We start from the raw sequence: 16,546 nt of genomic DNA on the forward strand, positions 1-16,546 counted from the left end.
GAAACCGAGGATAAAGGACCTGTGAAGATGGTCATGTGACTGCAGTGGGCGGAGTTTAAACGTGTCGTAAAGCTACAGTGGCTGAATTTCGATTCCATTTTGAAGTTTTATTACTTTGTGCAGCTTTACAGGTGAGACTGTTATCTCCTGACAATACTACAACTCCCAGCATGCCCTCCGGCTGATCCAGTTGTCTCCTCCTCTCCTCCGGCTGCTCCAGTTGTCTCCTCTTCCCCTCCAGCTGATCCACTTGTCTCCTCTTCCCCTCCAGCTGATCCAGTTGTCTCCTCTTCTCCTCCAGCTGATCCAGTTGTCTCCTCTTCCCCTCCAGCTGATCCAGTTGTCTCCTCTTCTCCTCCAGCTGATCCAGTTGTCTCCTCTTCCCCTCCTCCAGCTGATCCAGTTGTCTCCTCTTCCCCTCCAGCTGATCCAGTTGTCTCCTCTTCCCCTCCAGCTGATCCACTTGTCTCCTCTTCCCCTCCAGCTGATCCAGTTGTCTCCTCTTCCCCTCCAGCTGATCCAGTTGTCTCCTCTTCCCCTCCAGCTGATCCGGTTGTCTCTTCTTCTCCTCCAGCTGATCCGGTTGTCTCCTCTTCCCCTCCAGCTGATCCGGTTGTCTCCTCTTCTCCTCCAGCTGATCCAGTTGTCTCCTCTTCCCCTCCAGCTGATCCAGTTGTCTCCTCTTCCCCTCCAGCTGATCCAGTTGTCTCCTCTTCCCCTCCAGCTGATCCACTTGTCTCCTCTTCCCCTCCAGCTGATCCAGTTGTCTCCTCTTCCCCTCCAGCTGATCCGGTTGTCTCCTCTTCCCCTCCGGCTGATCCGGTTGTCTCCTCTTCCCCTCCGGCTGATCCGGTTGTCTCCTCTTCCCCTCCAGCTGATCCAGTTGTCTCCTCTTCCCCTCCAGCTGATCCACTTGTCTCCTCTTCCCCTCCAGCTGATCCAGTTGTCTCCTCTTCCCCTCCAGCTGATCCAGTTGTCTCCTCTTCCCCTCCAGCTGATCCAGTTGTCTCCTCTTCCCCTCCAGCTGATCCAGTTGTTTCCTCTTCCCCTCCAGCTGATCCAGTTGTTTCCTCTTCCCCTCCAGCTGATCCAGTTGTCTCCTCTTCCCCTCCAGCTGATCCAGTTGTCTCCTCTTCCCCTCCAGCTGATCCAGTTGTCTCCTCTTCCCCTCCTCCAGCTGATCCAGTTGTCTCCTCTTCCCCTCCAGCTGATCCAGTTGTCTCCTCTTCTCCTCCAGCTGATCCAGTTGTCTCCTCTTCTCCTCCAGCTGATCCAGTTGTCTCCTCTTCTCCTCCAGCTGATCCAGTTGTCTCCTCTTCTCCTCCGGCTGATCCAGTTGTCTCCTCTTCTCCTCCGGCTGATCCAGTTGTCTCCTCTTCTTCTCCAGCTGAGCCAGTTGTCTCCTCTTCCCCTCCAGCTGATCCAGTTGTCTCCTCTTCCCCTCCAGCTGATCCAGTTGTCTCCTCTTCCCCTCCAGCTGATCCAGTTGTCTCCTCTTCTCCTCCAGCTGATCCAGTTGTCTCCTCTTCTCCTCCAGCTGATCCAGTTGTCTCCTCTTCTCCTCCAGCTGATCCAGTTGTCTCCTCTTCCCCTCCAGCTGATCCAGTTGTCTCCTCTTCTCCTCCAGCTGAGCCAGTTGTCTCCTCTTCCCCTCCAGCTGATCCAGTTGTCTCCTCTTCCCCTCCAGCTGATCCAGTTGTCTCCTCTTCCCCTCCAGCTGATCCAGTTGTCTCCTCTTCTCCTCCAGCTGATCCAGTTGTCTCCTCTTCCCCTCCAGCTGATCCGGTTGTCTCCTCTTCCCCCTCCAGCTGATCCGGTTGTCTCCTCTTCCCCTCCAGCTGATCCACTTGTCTCCTCTTCTCCTCCAGCTGATCCACTTGTCTCCTCTTCCCCTCCAGCTGATCCACTTGTCTCCTCTTCTCCTCCAGCTGATCCACTTGTCTCCTCTTCTCCTCCAGCTGATCCAGTTGTCTCCTCTTCTCCTCCAGCTGATCCAGTTGTCTCCTCTTCCCCTCCAGCTGATCCAGTTGTCTCCTCTTCTCCTCCAGCTGATCCAGTTGTCTCCTCTTCCCCTCCTCCAGCTGATCCAGTTGTCTCCTCTTCCCCTCCTCCAGCTGATCCAGTTGTCTCCTCTTCCCCCTCCAGCTGATCCAGTTGTCTCCTCTTCCCCCTCCAGCTGATCCAGTTGTCTCCTCTTCCCCTCCAGCTGATCCAGTTGTCTCCTCTTCTCCTCCAGCTGATCCAGTTGTCTCCTCTTCCCCTCCAGCTGATCCAGTTGTCTCCTCTTCCCCACCAGCTGATCCAGTTGTCTCCTCTTCTCCTCCAGCTGATCCAGTTGTCTCCTCTTCCCCTCCAGCTGATCCAGTTGTCTCCTCTTCCCCTCCTCCAGCTGATCCAGTTGTCTCCTCTTCTCCTCCAGCTGATCCACTTGTCTCCTCTTCCCCTCCAGCTGATCCAGTTGTCTCCTCTTCTCCTCCAGCTGATCCAGTTGTCTCCTCTTCTCCTCCAGCTGATCCAGTTGTCTCCTCTTCCCCTCCAGCTGATCCACTTGTCTCCTCTTCCCCTCCAGCTGATCCACTTGTCTCCTCTTCTCCTCCAGCTGATCCACTTGTCTCCTCTTCCCCCTCCAGCTGATCCACTTGTCTCCTCTTCTCCTCCAGCTGATCCAGTTGTCTCCTCTTCCCCTCCAGCTGATCCAGTTGTCTCCTCTTCCCCTCCAGCTGATCCAGTTGTCTCCTCTTCTCCTCCAGCTGATCCACTTGTCTCCTCTTCTCCTCCAGCTGATCCAGTTGTCTCCTCTTCCCCCTCCAGCTGATCCAGTTGTCTCCTCTTCCCCTCCAGCTGATCCAGTTGTCTCCTCTTCTCCTCCAGCTGATCCAGTTGTCTCCTCTTCCCCTCCAGCTGATCCAGTTGTCTCCTCTTCCTCTCCAGCTGATCCAGTTGTCTCCTCTTCTCCTCCAGCTGATCCAGTTGTCTCCTCTTCACCCCCCAGCTGATCCAGTTGTCTCCTCTTCCCCTCCAGCTGATCCAGTTGTCTCCTCTTCTCCTCCAGCTGATCCAGTTGTCTCCTCTTCTCCTCCAGCTGATCCAGTTGTCTCCTCTTCCCCTCCAGCTGATCCAGTTTTCTCCTCTTCTCCTCCAGCTGATCCTGTTGTCTCCTCTCCTCCTCCAGCTGATCCAGTTGTCTCCTCTTCTCCTCCAGCTGATCCAGTTGTCTCCTCTTCTCCTCCAGCTGATCCAGTTGTCTCCTCTTCTCCCCCAGCTGATCCAGTTGTCTCCTCTTCCCCTCCAGCTGATCCAGTTGTCTCTTCTTCCCCTCCAGCTGATCCAGTTGGCTCCTCTTCTCCTCCAGCTGATCCAGTTGGCTCCTCTTCTCCTCCAGCTGATCCAGTTGGCTCCTCTTCTCCTCCAGCTGATCCAGTTGGCTCCTCTTCTCCTCCAGCTGATCCAGTTGGCTCCTCTTCTCCTCCAGCTGATCCAGTTGTCTCCTCTTCCCCTCCAGCTGATCCAGTTGTCTCCTCTTCTCCTCCAGCTGATCCAGTTGTCTCCTCTTCCCCTCCAGCTGATCCAGTTGTCTCTTCTTCCCCTCCAGCTGATCCACTTGTCTCCTCTTCTCCTCCAGCTGATCCAGTTGTCTCCTCTTCCCCTCCAGCTTCTCCAGTTGTCTCCTCTTCTCCTCCAGCTTCTCCAGTTGTCTCCTCTTCCCCTCCAGCTGATCCAGTTGTCTCCTCTTCCCCTCCAGCTGATCAGTTGTCTCCTCTTCCCCTCCAGCTGATCCAGTTGTCTCCTCTTCTCCTCCAGCTGATCCAGTTGTCTCCTCTTCCCCTCCAGCTGATCCAGTTGTCTCCTCTTCCCCTCCAGCTGATCCAGTTGTTTCTTCTTCCCCTCCAACTGATCCAGTTGCCTCCTCTTCCCCTCCAGCTGATCCAGTTGTTTCTTCTTCCCCTCCAGCTGATCCAGTTGTCTCCTCTTCTCCTCCAGCTGATCCAGTTGTCTCCTCTTCTCCTGAATGACCCGCAAAGATGGACAAGGACAGGAATGAGACGACTAAGAGAATATTACACTTCACCTTGGAGATCCTCCACCTGCTGACCGGAGAGGTGAGGTGACCCATCTACATTTCCACCATTGTTGTCCCCCATCTACATTTCCACCATTGTTGTCCCCATCTACATTTCCTCCATTGTTGTCCCCCATCTACATTTCCACCATTGTTGTCCCCCCATCTACATTTCCACCATTGTTCTCCCCCATCTACATTTCCACCATTGTTGTCCCCATCTACACTTCCACCATTGTTGTTCCCCCATCTACATTTCCTCCATTGTTGTCCCCCATCTACATTTCCACCATTGTTGTCCCCCATCTACATTTCCACCATTGTTGTCCCCATCTACATTTCCACCATTGTTGTCCCCCATCTACATTTCCACCATTGTTGTCCCCCATCTACATTTCCACCATTGTTGTCCCCCCATCTACATTTCCACCATTGTTCTCCCCCCATCTACATTTCCACCATTGTTGTCCCCCTATCTACATTTCCACCATTGTTCTCCCCCCATCTACATTTCCACCATTGTTGTCCCCCTATCTACATTTCCACCATTGTTCTCCCCCCATCTACACTTCCACCATTGTTGTTCCCCCATCTACATTTCCTCCATTGTTGTCCCCCATCTACATTTCCACCATTGTTGTCCCCCAACTACATTTCCACCATTGTTGTCCCCATCTACATTTCCTCCATTGTTGTCCCCCATCTACATTTCCACCATTGTTGTCCCCCCATCTACATTTCCACCATTGTTGTCCCCCCATCTACATTTCCACCATTGTTGTCCCCATCTACATTTCCACCATTGTTGTCCTCATCTACATTTCCACCATTGTTGTCCCCATCTACATTTCCACCATTGTTGTCCCCATCTACATTTCCACCATTGTTGTCCCCATCTACATTTCCACCATTGTTGTCCCCATCTACATTTCCTCCATTGTTGTCCCCATCTACATTTCCACCATTGTTGTCCCCATCTACATTTCCTCCATTGTTGTCCCCCATCTACATTTCCACCATTGTTGTCCCCCCATCTACATTTCCACCATTGTTGTCCCCATCTACATTTCCACCATTGTTGTCCCCATCTACATTTCCACCATTGTTGTCCCCATCTACATTTCCACCATTGTTGTCCCCATCTACATTTCCACCATTGTTGTCCCCCATCTACATTTCCACCATTGTTGTCCCCCATCTACATTTCCACCATTGTTGTCCCCCCATCTACATTTCCACCATTGTTGTCCCCCATCTACATTTCCACCATTGTTGTCCCCCATCTACATTTCCACCATTGTTCTCCCCATCTACACTTCCACCATTGTTGTTCCCCCATCTACATTTCCTCCATTGTTGTCCCCCATCTACATTTCCACCATTGTTGTCCCCCATCTACATTTCCACCATTGTTGTCCCCATCTACATTTCCACCATTGTTGTCCCCCATCTACATTTCCACCATTGTTGTCCCCCATCTACATTTCCACCATTGTTGTCCCCCCATCTACATTTCCACCATTGTTCTCCCCCCATCTACATTTCCACCATTGTTGTCCCCCTATCTACATTTCCACCATTGTTCTCCCCCCATCTACATTTCCACCATTGTTGTCCCCATCTACATTTCCACCATTGTTGTCCCCATCTACATTTCCTCCATTGTTGTCCCCCATCTACATTTCCACCATTGTTGTCCCCCATCTACATTTCCACCATTGTTGTCCCCATCTACATTTCCTCCATTGTTGTCCCCCATCTACATTTCCACCATTGTTGTCCCCATCTACATTTCCACCATTGTTGTCCCCATCTACATTTCCTCCATTGTTGTCCCCCATCTACATTTCCACCATTGTTGTCCCCCATCTACATTTCCACCATTGTTGTCCCCCTATCTACATTTCCACCATTGTTCTCCCCCCATCTACATTTCCACCATTGTTGTCCCCATCTACATTTCCACCATTGTTGTCCCCATCTACATTTCCTCCATTGTTGTCCCCCATCTACATTTCCACCATTGTTGTCCCCCATCTACATTTCCACCATTGTTGTCCCCATCTACATTTCCTCCATTGTTGTCCCCCATCTACATTTCCACCATTGTTGTCCCCCCATCTACATTTCCACCATTGTTGTCCCCATCTACATTTCCACCATTGTTGTCCCCATCTACATTTCCACCATTGTTGTCCCCATCTACATTTCCACCATTGTTGTCCCCATCTACATTTCCACCATTGTTGTCCCCATCTACATTTCCACCATTGTTGTCCCCCCATCTACATTTCCACCATTGTTGTCCCCATCTACATTTCCTCCATTGTTGTCCCCCATCTACATTTCCACCATTGTTGTCCCCCTATCTACATTTCCACCATTGTTGTCCCCATCTACATTTCCACCATTTTTGTCCCCATCTACATTTCCACCATTTTTGTCCCCATCTACATTTCCACCATTGTTGTCCCCCCATCTACATTTCCGCCATTGTTGTTCCCCCATCTACATTTCCGCCATTGTTGTCCCCATCTACATTTCCACCATTGTTGTCCCCCATCTACATTTCCACCATTGTTGTCCCCCATCTACATTTCCACCATTGTTGTCCCCCATCTACATTTCCACCATTGTTGTCCCCCATCTACATTTCCACCATTGTTGTCCCCCCATCTACATTTCCACCATTGTTGTCCTCATCTTCATTTCCACCATTGTTGTCCCCCATCTACATTTCCACCATTGTTGGCCCCATCTACATTTCCACCATTGTTGGCCCCATCTACATTTCCACCATTGTTGTCCCCCCATCTACATTTCCACCATTGTTGGCCCTCCATCTACATTTCCACCATTGTTGTCCCCATCTACATTTCCACCATTGTTGGCCCCATCTACATTTCCACCATTGTTGGCCCCATCTACATTTCCATCATTGTTCCCCCATCTACATTTCCACCATTGTTGGCCCCCATCTTTGGCCCCGCTCTATGTTCTGGATGTCTCTTTGTAGGTGAGGTCTCCAGAACTGACCCCAGTATTCCAGATGTGCTCACTAGAGCTCTATACAGGGGGCACAATCTTCTCTTTGTAGTGGGGGAGGAATACTGGGGTCAGTCCCCTCATTGTCTCTCTCCATACACAGGATTACACCATAGTGAAGAAGACATGGGGGGAGTGTGTGGACCCCAGCAGTCATCTTCATGAGTCAGGAGGACAGAGCAGGGCCCGGGGCCCCATCATGGAGCCTCCACCTCTCTCACTGATACAAGAGGAGAAGATCCTAGAACTCACCCACAGGATCACTGAGCTGCTGACTAGAGAGGTGACACTGCTGGGACATTATACAGTAATGGAGGAGTCTGGTAATGATTAGAGAAGTGACACTGCTGGGACATTATACAGTCATGGAGGGGTCTGGTGATCATTAGAGAGGTGACACTGCTGGAACATTATACAGTAATGGAGGAGTCTGGTAATGATTAGAGAAGTGACACTGCTGGGACATTATACAGTCATGGAGGGGTCTGGTGATGATTAGAGAGGTGACGCTGCTGGGACATTATACAGTAATGGAGGGGTCTGATGATGACTGGAGAGGTGACACTGCTGGGACATTATATAGTAATGGAGGGGTCTGGTGATGATTAGAGAGGTGACACTGCTGGGACATTATACAGTAATGGAGGGGTCTGGGGATGATTAGAGAGGTGACACTGCTGGGACATTATACAGTAATGGAGGGGTCTGGTGATGACTGGAGAGGTGACCCTGCTGGGACATTATACAGTAATGGAGGGGTCTGGTGATGATTAGAGAGGTGAAACTGCTGGGACATTATACAGTAATGGAGGGGTCTGGTGATGACTGGAGAGGTGACACTGCTGGGACATTATACAGTAATGGAGGGGTGTGTTGATGACTGGAGAGGTGACACTGCTGGGACATTATACAGTAATGGAGGGGTGTGGTGATGACTGGAGAGGTGACACTGTTGGGACATTATGCAGTAATGGAGGGGTCTGGTGATGATTAGAGAGGTGACACTGCTGGGACATTATACAGTAATGGAGGGGTCTGGTGATGATTAGAGAGGTGACACTGCTGGGACATTATACAGTAATGGAGGGGTCTGGTGATGACTGGAGAGGTGACACTGCTAGGACATTATACAGTAATGGAGGGGTCTGGTGATGATTAGAGAGGTGACACTGCTGGGACATTATACAGTAATGGAGAATCTGGTGATGACTGGAGAGGTGACCCTGCTGGGACATTATACAGTAATGGAGGGGTCTGGTGATGATTAGAGAGGTGACACTGCTGGGACATTATACAGTAATGGAGGGGTCTAGAGATGATTAGAGAGGTGACACTGCTGGGACATTATACAGTAATGGAGGGGTCTGGTGATGATTAGAGAGGTGACACTGCTGGGACATTATACAGTAATGGAGGGGTCTGGTGATGACTGGAGAGGTGACCCTGCTGGGACATTATACAGTAATGGAGGGGTCTGGTGATGACTGGAGAGGTGACACTGTTGGGACATTATACAGTAATGTAGGGGTCTGGTGATGATTAGAGAGGTGACACTGCTGGGACATTATACAGTAATGGAGGGGTCTGGTGATGACTGGAGAGGTGACCCTACTGGGACATTATACAGTAATGGAGGGGTCTGGTGATGACTGGAGAGGTGACACTGCTAGGACATTATACAGTAATGGAGGGGTCTGGTGATGATTAGAGAGGTGACACTGCTGGGACATTATACAGTAATGGAGAATCTGGTGATGACTGGAGAGGTGACCCTGCTGGGACATTATACAGTAATGGAGGGGTCTGGTGATGATTAGAGAGGTGACACTGCTTGGACATTATACAGTAATGGAGGGGTCTGGTGATGATTAGAGAGGTGACACTGCTGGGACATTATACAGTAATGGAGGGGTCTGGAGATGATTAGAGAGGTGACACTGCTGGGACATTATACAGTAATGGAGGGGTCTGGTGGTGATTAGAGAGGTGACCCTGCTGGGACATTATACAGTAATGGAGGGGTCTGGTGATGACTGGAGAGGTGACACTGCTGGGACATTATACAGTAATGGAGGGGTCTGGAGATGATTAGAGAGGTGACCCTGCTGGGACATTATACAGTAATGGAGGGGTCTGGTGATGATTAGAGAGGTGACACTGCTGGCATATTATACAGTAATGGAGGGATCTGGTGATGACAGGAGAGGTGACACTGTTGGGACATTATACAGTAATGGAGAGGTCTGGTGATGATTAGAGAGGTGACACTGCTGGGGCATTATACAGTAATGGAGGGGTCTGGTGATGATTAGAGAGGTGACACTGCTGGGACATTATACAGTAATGGAGGGGTCTGGTGGATATTAGAGAGGTGACACTGCTGGGACATTATACAGTAATGGAGGGGTCTGGTGATGACTGGAGAGGTGACACTGCTGGGACATTATACAGTAATGGAGGGGTCTGGTGATGATTAGAGAGGTGACACTGCTGGCACATTATATAGTAATGGAGGGGTCTGGTGATGATTAGAGAGGTGACACTGCTGGGACATTATACAGTAATGGAGGGGTCTGGTGATGACTGGAGAGGTGACACTGCTGGGACATTATACAGTAATGGAGGGGTGTGGTGATGATTAGAGAGATGACACTGCTGGGACATTATACAGTAATGGAGGGGTCTGGTGATGACTGGAGAGGTGACACTGCTGGGACATTATACAGTAATGGAGGGGTCTGGTGATGACTGGAGAGATGACACTGCTGGGACATTATACAGTAATGGAGGGGTCTGGTGATGATTAGAGAGGTGACACTGCTGGGACATTATACAGTAATGGAGGGGTCTGGTGATGACTGGAGAGGTGACACTGCTGGGACATTATACAGTAATGGAGGGGTCTGGTGATGACCGGAGAGGTGACACTGCTGGGACATTATACAGTAATGGAGGGGTCTGGTGATGATTAGAGAGATGACACTGCTGGGACATTATACAGTAATGGAGGGGTCTGGTGATGACTGGAGAGGTGACACTGCTGGGACATTATACAGTAATGGAGGGGTCTGGTGATGATTAGAGAGGTGACACTGCTGGGACATTATACAGTAATGGAGGGGTCTGGTGATGATTAGAGAGGTGACACTGCTGGGACATTATACAGTAATGGAGGGGTCTGGTGATGACTGGAGAGGTGACACTGCTGGGACATTATACAGTAATGGAGGGTCTGGTGATGACTGGAGAGGTGACACTGCTGGGACATTATACAGTAATGGAGGGGTCTGGTGATGATTAGAGAGGTGACACTGCTGGGACATTATACAGTAATGGAGAGGTCTGGTGATGACTGGAGAGGTGACACTGCTGGGACATTATACAGTAATGGAGGGTCTGGTGATGATTAGAGAGGTGACACTGCTGGGACATTATACAGTAATGGAGGGGTCTGGTGATGACTGGAGAGGTGACACTGCTGGGACATTATACAGTAATGGAGGGGTCTGGTTATTAGAGAGGTGACACTGCTGGGACATTATACAGTAATGGAGGGGTCTGGTTATTAGAGAGGTGACACTGCTGGGACATTATACAGTAATGGAGGGCTCTGGTGATGATTAGAGAGGTGACACTGCTGGGACATTATACAGTAATGGAGGGGTCTGGTTATTAGAGAGGTGACACTGCTGGGACATTATACAGTAATGGAGGGGTCTGGTTATTAGAGAGGTGACACTGCTGGGACATTATACAGTAATGGAGGGGTCTGGTGATGATTAGAGAGGTGACACTGCTGGGACATTATACAGTAATGGAGGGGTCTGGTGATGACGGTATCATTGTGTGTCAGGTTCCTATAAGGTGTCAGGATGTGGCGGTCTATTTCTCCATGGAGGAGTGGGAGTATGTAGAAGGACACAAGGATCTGTACCAGGACATAGTCATGATGGAGGATCACCGGCCCCTCACATCACAAGGTAAGAAGAGACATATATATATTTAGTACAATCTCCTCGTATTCTCAGAACTCATTATACATTGAATTATGATGCATCTGTACGTTGGAACGATTTGTTATCCTGTGGTCCTGACTGATGCCCCCCCTCCCCCCCGTCAGTATAGAGATCACGTCAAACATGTGTCCCGGCTCCTTAGCTTCCCTGTTAGTACGCCGTCCTGGGTGATGTCCAATAAACTAATTTTCCCTCTCACACTAGCGCTCTACTTGTACCTCTATTGGTCTCCCTGTACCTTTAGGGGTCTCCCCCATACCTCTATTGGGTCTCCCCCGTACCTCTATTGGGTCTCCCCCGTACCTCTATTGGGTCTCCCCGTACCTCTATGGTTCTCCCCCGTACCTCTATTGGGTCTCCCCGTACCTCTATTGGGTCTCCCCCCCCGTACCTCTATTGGGTCTCCGCCATACCTCTATTGGGTCTCCCCCGTACCTCTATTGGATCCCCCCCCCCCCGTACCTCTATTGGGTCTCCCCCCCCCCCCCCCCGTACCTCTATTGGGTCTCCCCCCCCCCCGTACCTCTATTGGGTCTCCCCCGTACCTCTATTGGGTCTCCCCCCCCGTACCTCTATTGGGTCTCCCCCCCCCCCCCTGTACCTCTATTGGGTCTCCCCCGTACCTCTATTGGGTCTCCCCCGTACCTCTATTGGGTCTCCCCTGTACATCTAGGCCTCTCCCCATACCTGGTCTCCCCTGTACCTCTATGGCTCTTCCCTGTATCTCAAGGGCCCTCACCTGTACCTCTAAGGCTCTCCTGTACCTCTATGGCTCTTCCCTGTACCTCTACGCCCCCACCCCCCGTACCTCTAGGCCACTCACCCGCATCTTTAGGGCTCTCCCCTCTACCTCTATGGGTCTTCCTTGTACCTCTATAGGTTTTTTTCTGTACTTCTATGGGTCTCCCTGTACCTGTATGGGTCTACCCCTTACCTCTATGGGTCCTCCCTGTACCTGTATGGGTCTACCCCTTACCTCTATGGGTCTCCCCCATACCTTTTAGGGCTCTCCTCGTACTTCTATGGGTCTCCCCCATACCTCTAGTGCTCTCCCTGTACCTTTAGGGTCTCACCCGTACCTCTAGGGGTCTCTCAATTTAACCTGTACCTCCTAGGGCTCTCCCCCGCACCTCTAGGCCTCTCCCTGTAACTCTATGGGTCTCCCGGTACCTCTAGGGCTCTCCCCGTACCTCTATGGGTCTTCCCTGTTCCTCAGGGCCCCCCTGTACCTCTAGAGCTCTTCCTGTACCTCTTAGAGTCTTCTCCGTACCTCTAGGGCTCTCCCTGTACCTCTAGGGGGTCTCCTGGTCTCGCGTGTACCTCTAGAGGTCTCCCCTGCACCTATAGGGGTCTCCCTGCACCTCTATGGGTTTCCCCCGTACCTCTAGGGCTCTCCCTGTACCTCTATGGGTTTCCCCCGTACCTCTAGGCCTCTCCCCTGTAACTCTATGGGTCTCCTCGTACCTCTAGGGCTCTTCCCGTTCCTCTAGGAGTCTCCCATGTACCTCTAGGGCTCTCCCTGTACCTCTAGGGGGTCTCCTGGTCTCCCTGCACCTCCTATGGGTTTCCCCCGTACCTCTTGGGTTCTCCCCGTACCTCTAGATAGGTAGGTTTACCGTATTTACACATACATTACATACAGCATTGTGCACACAATAAACAATACAAAAAATACTATTTTCCCTACAGTCAGCACCGCACAGTCCAGTCCGTATTGTGAGGTCCATATGGTGCAGTCCAGTCAGCATCGAGTAGTCCAGTCCGTATCCTGCAGTCCAGTCCGGAACATTCCAGTCCAGTCTGTATCCTGCAGTTCAGTTCCCAGCGTTCCAGTGCAGTCCACATTGTGCAGTTCATACAGCAGCGTTCCAGTTCAGTCCACAACGTACAGTCCATACAGCAACGTTCCAGTCCAGTCCGTATTGTACAGTCAAGTCAACAGTGTTCCAGTCCAGTCCTCATGGTGCAGTCCGATTGGCATGCTTCCAGTCCCACCGTGCAGGTAGAGTACATTTACTGTATATAATGTCACACCTCACATACTGCACAGGATTGGGGATAAGTGTCTGATAAGAGGGGGTCCGACCTCTGGGAACCCCTGTGATCTCCAGGACAGCTCCCCCCATTAGACCCTTATCTTGTACCCTATGGAGGGGATACGCTGTTAAATGCTGATATCACCCAGTGTAATAGAGACCAGACGATAAACGTGCAGACGCCCGTTCCATGGCCGATCTCCTCTTTTATGTAGGGGTTACAATTTTCTTTTAGTTCCAGATTGTAATTAATTTATTTATTTTTTCTGTTTGGCAGGCCTGCGGTACACCGGCGTCGTGCTCAGAACCACAGACTACTCCAGAACAGGCAGAAAATCTCCATTAAAACCAAGCAGGAAATCCTCAAAAAGTACGACAGCGGGATGAAGATCAGCCAGTTAGTGCAACACTATGGCTTCTCACAATCAACAGTGTCCACGATCGTGAAGAGCCGCGACACGCTCAACAGCATCAAAGTGACCGACCAGTCAACCACCGTGCACAAGGGTCGAGACCTCATCGTGGAGATGGAGCGGCTGCTCTATCTGTGGATCGAGGAAAAGCAGATGACAGGTGACACCGTCCCTGGAAACGTCATCTGTCAAAGGGCAAAATGTATTTTTGAAGAGCTGAAAGCAAAGGCAGAATCGAGTGGTGACACCGCCGGCGCCAACCGGTATAAAACGTTCAGAGCCAGCAAAGGTTGGTTTAATCGCTTCAGGCAGAGGTGTGAGGTGAGGAGCGCCGCACAAATTCTAAATCAACAAGCAGCCGATTTCTTTAAGCTGGAATTTCAGTGTCTGGTGGAGGACGAAGGCTACTTACCGCAACAAGTCTTCAATTGTGCCGAAACGGGGCTGTTCTGGAAGAAGATGCCGAAGCGAACGTTTATCACCAGAGAAGAAGTCGGAGTTCCTGGACATAAGCCAATGAAGGACCGACTGACCCTCCTGGTGGGCGCCAATGCGTCGGGAGATTTTAAACTGAAGCCGATGTTGGTTTACCATACGGACACGCCGAGAGTCTTTGAAGAGAAGAAAGTCATTAAGGACAATCTCGGTGTGTTTTGGCGCTGCAACAAGAAGGCCTGGGTCACCGGACATGTGTTTTATGAATGGGCTACCGAAGTGTTTTGCCCTTTGGTAATGTCCTATCTGGAGAGGAACCAACTACCCCTAAAAGCCCTTCTTCTGGTAGACAGCGCCCCTGGTCACGACCCGGCACTGGCAGAATCCTTGGCCCAGTTCGGCTTCATTACGGTCAAATTTCTTCCTCCAAACACCACTCCTCTTCTTCAACCCATGGACCAAGAGGTCATCTCAACCTTCAAGAAGCTCTACACCAAGAAGATGTTTGCTGAATGCTCCGAGGCCACCGAAGCCGACAAAAACTTGACTCTGAAAGAGTTTTGGAAAACACAATTCACAATCTTGGACGGCGTGAGGCTGATTGTGAGCGCGTGGAACGACGTTCCCACCCGCGTGCTCAATTCTGCTTGGAAACCTATGTGGCCGTCTGTCGTGTGTGATGCGGATGATTCCGTGGCACAAGGAGACGACATTGAGCAGGAAATTGTGGATCTGGCGCAGTCGATGGGTCTGGAGGTGGATGAAGATGACGTGGAGGAACTGATCCAAGATCACGAGAAGGAATTGACCACAGAAGAGTTACGTGAGCTCGAGAAGGAACTGATCACAGAAGAGCTGCTGGAGCTCGAGAAGTCGGCGGAGCGCTACCTTGGTGAAGAGGACCTTGGTGAAGACGACCGTGGTGAAGACGACCGTGGTGAAGACGACCGTGGTGAAGAGGAACATGGTGAAGATGACCATGATGTCACTGATCAGGAGATGGAGGATCTCTTTCCTTCCTGGGAAGTTGTGAAGATCGTCGTCTGAAAACATTCGGCGATTTGTGTGAATATGAAGACAAGGTGCTGAGCAGAAAACCTGCAGAAAAAAACACCAGAGACAAAACACGTTGGGCACTGTTGGGAAAAATTGATAATGGGATCGATTAATCGAGCACTGATTCATTGTTAAAGGGGCACTCGGTCTCTCAGCCGGCTCCCAGCGGGGAATATAAAGTAATGTTGTGGTAATTTTATATTCCCTGACAGGAGCTCTGATTGGTCGACGCCAATTGATCAGAGCTCCCAGCAGCGAATATGACATCACAGCACTGTAACTTCATATTTCCGTGCTCGATGTGCAGTGCTGACCCAAAAAATGTGGCCCAAAGCCAGAACATTTGTAACTAGTTTTTTGCTTAAAGGAGTACTCCGCCCCTAGACATATTATCCCCTCCCGAAAGGATCTCGGGGGATCTCCCTGCAGCACCCGGTGTACATCACGGCTATGCCCTCTCAGGATGTCACACTACGCCCCCTCAATGCAAGTCTATGGGAGGGGGTGTGCCAAGTCTATGGGAGGGGGTGGCCCAAATCTATGGGAGGGGGCATGGCGTGATGGCACAAGCCTTTGGTGCCGCAATGTCAGTCATCCGGAATGGAGCAAAGTTCGTTCCGTTCACCAGATGTCTTGGGTGCTGCAGCCGCGATCGTGGGGGTCCCAGTGGAGGGACCCCCGGGACCAAACATCTTATCTCCTATCCAAAGGATAGGGGATAAGATGTCTAGGGGCAGAGTACCCCTTAAAGCAAAACACTAGTTACACATGTTCAGGCATTATGACATTTATAACAAATTTTTTGGGTCAGAGCTGCACTTTGAGCACGGGAATATGAAGTTACAGTGCTGTGATGTCATATTCTCCGCCAGGAGCTCTGTTTGGTCGACACCAATTCACCAATCAGAGCTCCTGTCGGGGAACATAAAATTACCGCACCATAACTTCATATTCCCCGCTAGGAGTCAGCCGGCCAGGCAAAGTAAGGAAAAGGACCTTTTCTTAGATGGCATTATGCCCTAACTGATGGTGCCCGGACCTCGAACAGAACGGACAGTTCGTTAAAAAGCTGTCAGTGTTTTCCAACCGGGGTGCCTCCAGCTGTTGCAAAACTACAACTCCCAGCATGACTTGCAGTCTTTGGATGTCTGGGCATGCTGGGAGTTGTAGTTTTGCAACAGCTGGAGGCACCCTAGTTAAAAAAAAACACTGTTCATACCTTGTTCACTTGTTTTTATATGCCTACTGTTCAAACTTTTTAAATTAAAGCCCATTTTGCTGTTTTTTCCTGAGTCATTGATTAATTTATTGATTTTTAATTTTCCTTCCAGAATGGCTCATGTATTGGCTTTAAGAATGGAAGTAGTTGGTGCCCTATAATGTGTGGTAGAGAGAAAAAGTAACACAGGAAATCCGTTTTCAATGTAGATTATGCAGAAGAGAGAACCACAATGTGTAAAAAGCCTTGTGCAGCACATAAAATAT

The 16,546-nt window shown here is 50.5% G+C and overlaps 1 protein-coding gene across 2 annotated transcripts; it reads left to right on the plus strand.

Moving 5' to 3' along the window:
• Positions 1 to 24: 24 nt before the first annotated feature.
• On the plus strand, positions 25 to 16,344 carry LOC130298041 (tigger transposable element-derived protein 1-like). 2 transcript variants are annotated; one of them, XM_056550925.1, is made up of 6 exons: positions 25 to 131; positions 3,952 to 4,100; positions 7,209 to 7,388; positions 10,959 to 11,085; positions 12,811 to 13,123; positions 13,435 to 16,344. In XM_056550925.1, exons 2-6 carry the CDS (start codon positions 4,023 to 4,025, stop codon positions 15,050 to 15,052), a joined length of 2,316 nt encoding a protein of 771 aa, XP_056406900.1. In that variant the 5' UTR covers positions 25 to 131; positions 3,952 to 4,022; the 3' UTR covers positions 15,053 to 16,344. The 2 variants fall into 2 exon arrangements, with proteins under 2 accessions (XP_056406900.1, XP_056406901.1); XM_056550926.1 differs by having other exon boundaries at positions 37 to 131; positions 3,982 to 4,100.
• Positions 16,345 to 16,546: the final 202 nt, after the last annotated feature.

Source organism: Hyla sarda (genome assembly GCF_029499605.1).
Source record: "Hyla sarda isolate aHylSar1 chromosome 1 unlocalized genomic scaffold, aHylSar1.hap1 SUPER_1_unloc_19, whole genome shotgun sequence".
NCBI classification, from domain to species: domain Eukaryota; kingdom Metazoa; phylum Chordata; class Amphibia; order Anura; family Hylidae; genus Hyla; species Hyla sarda.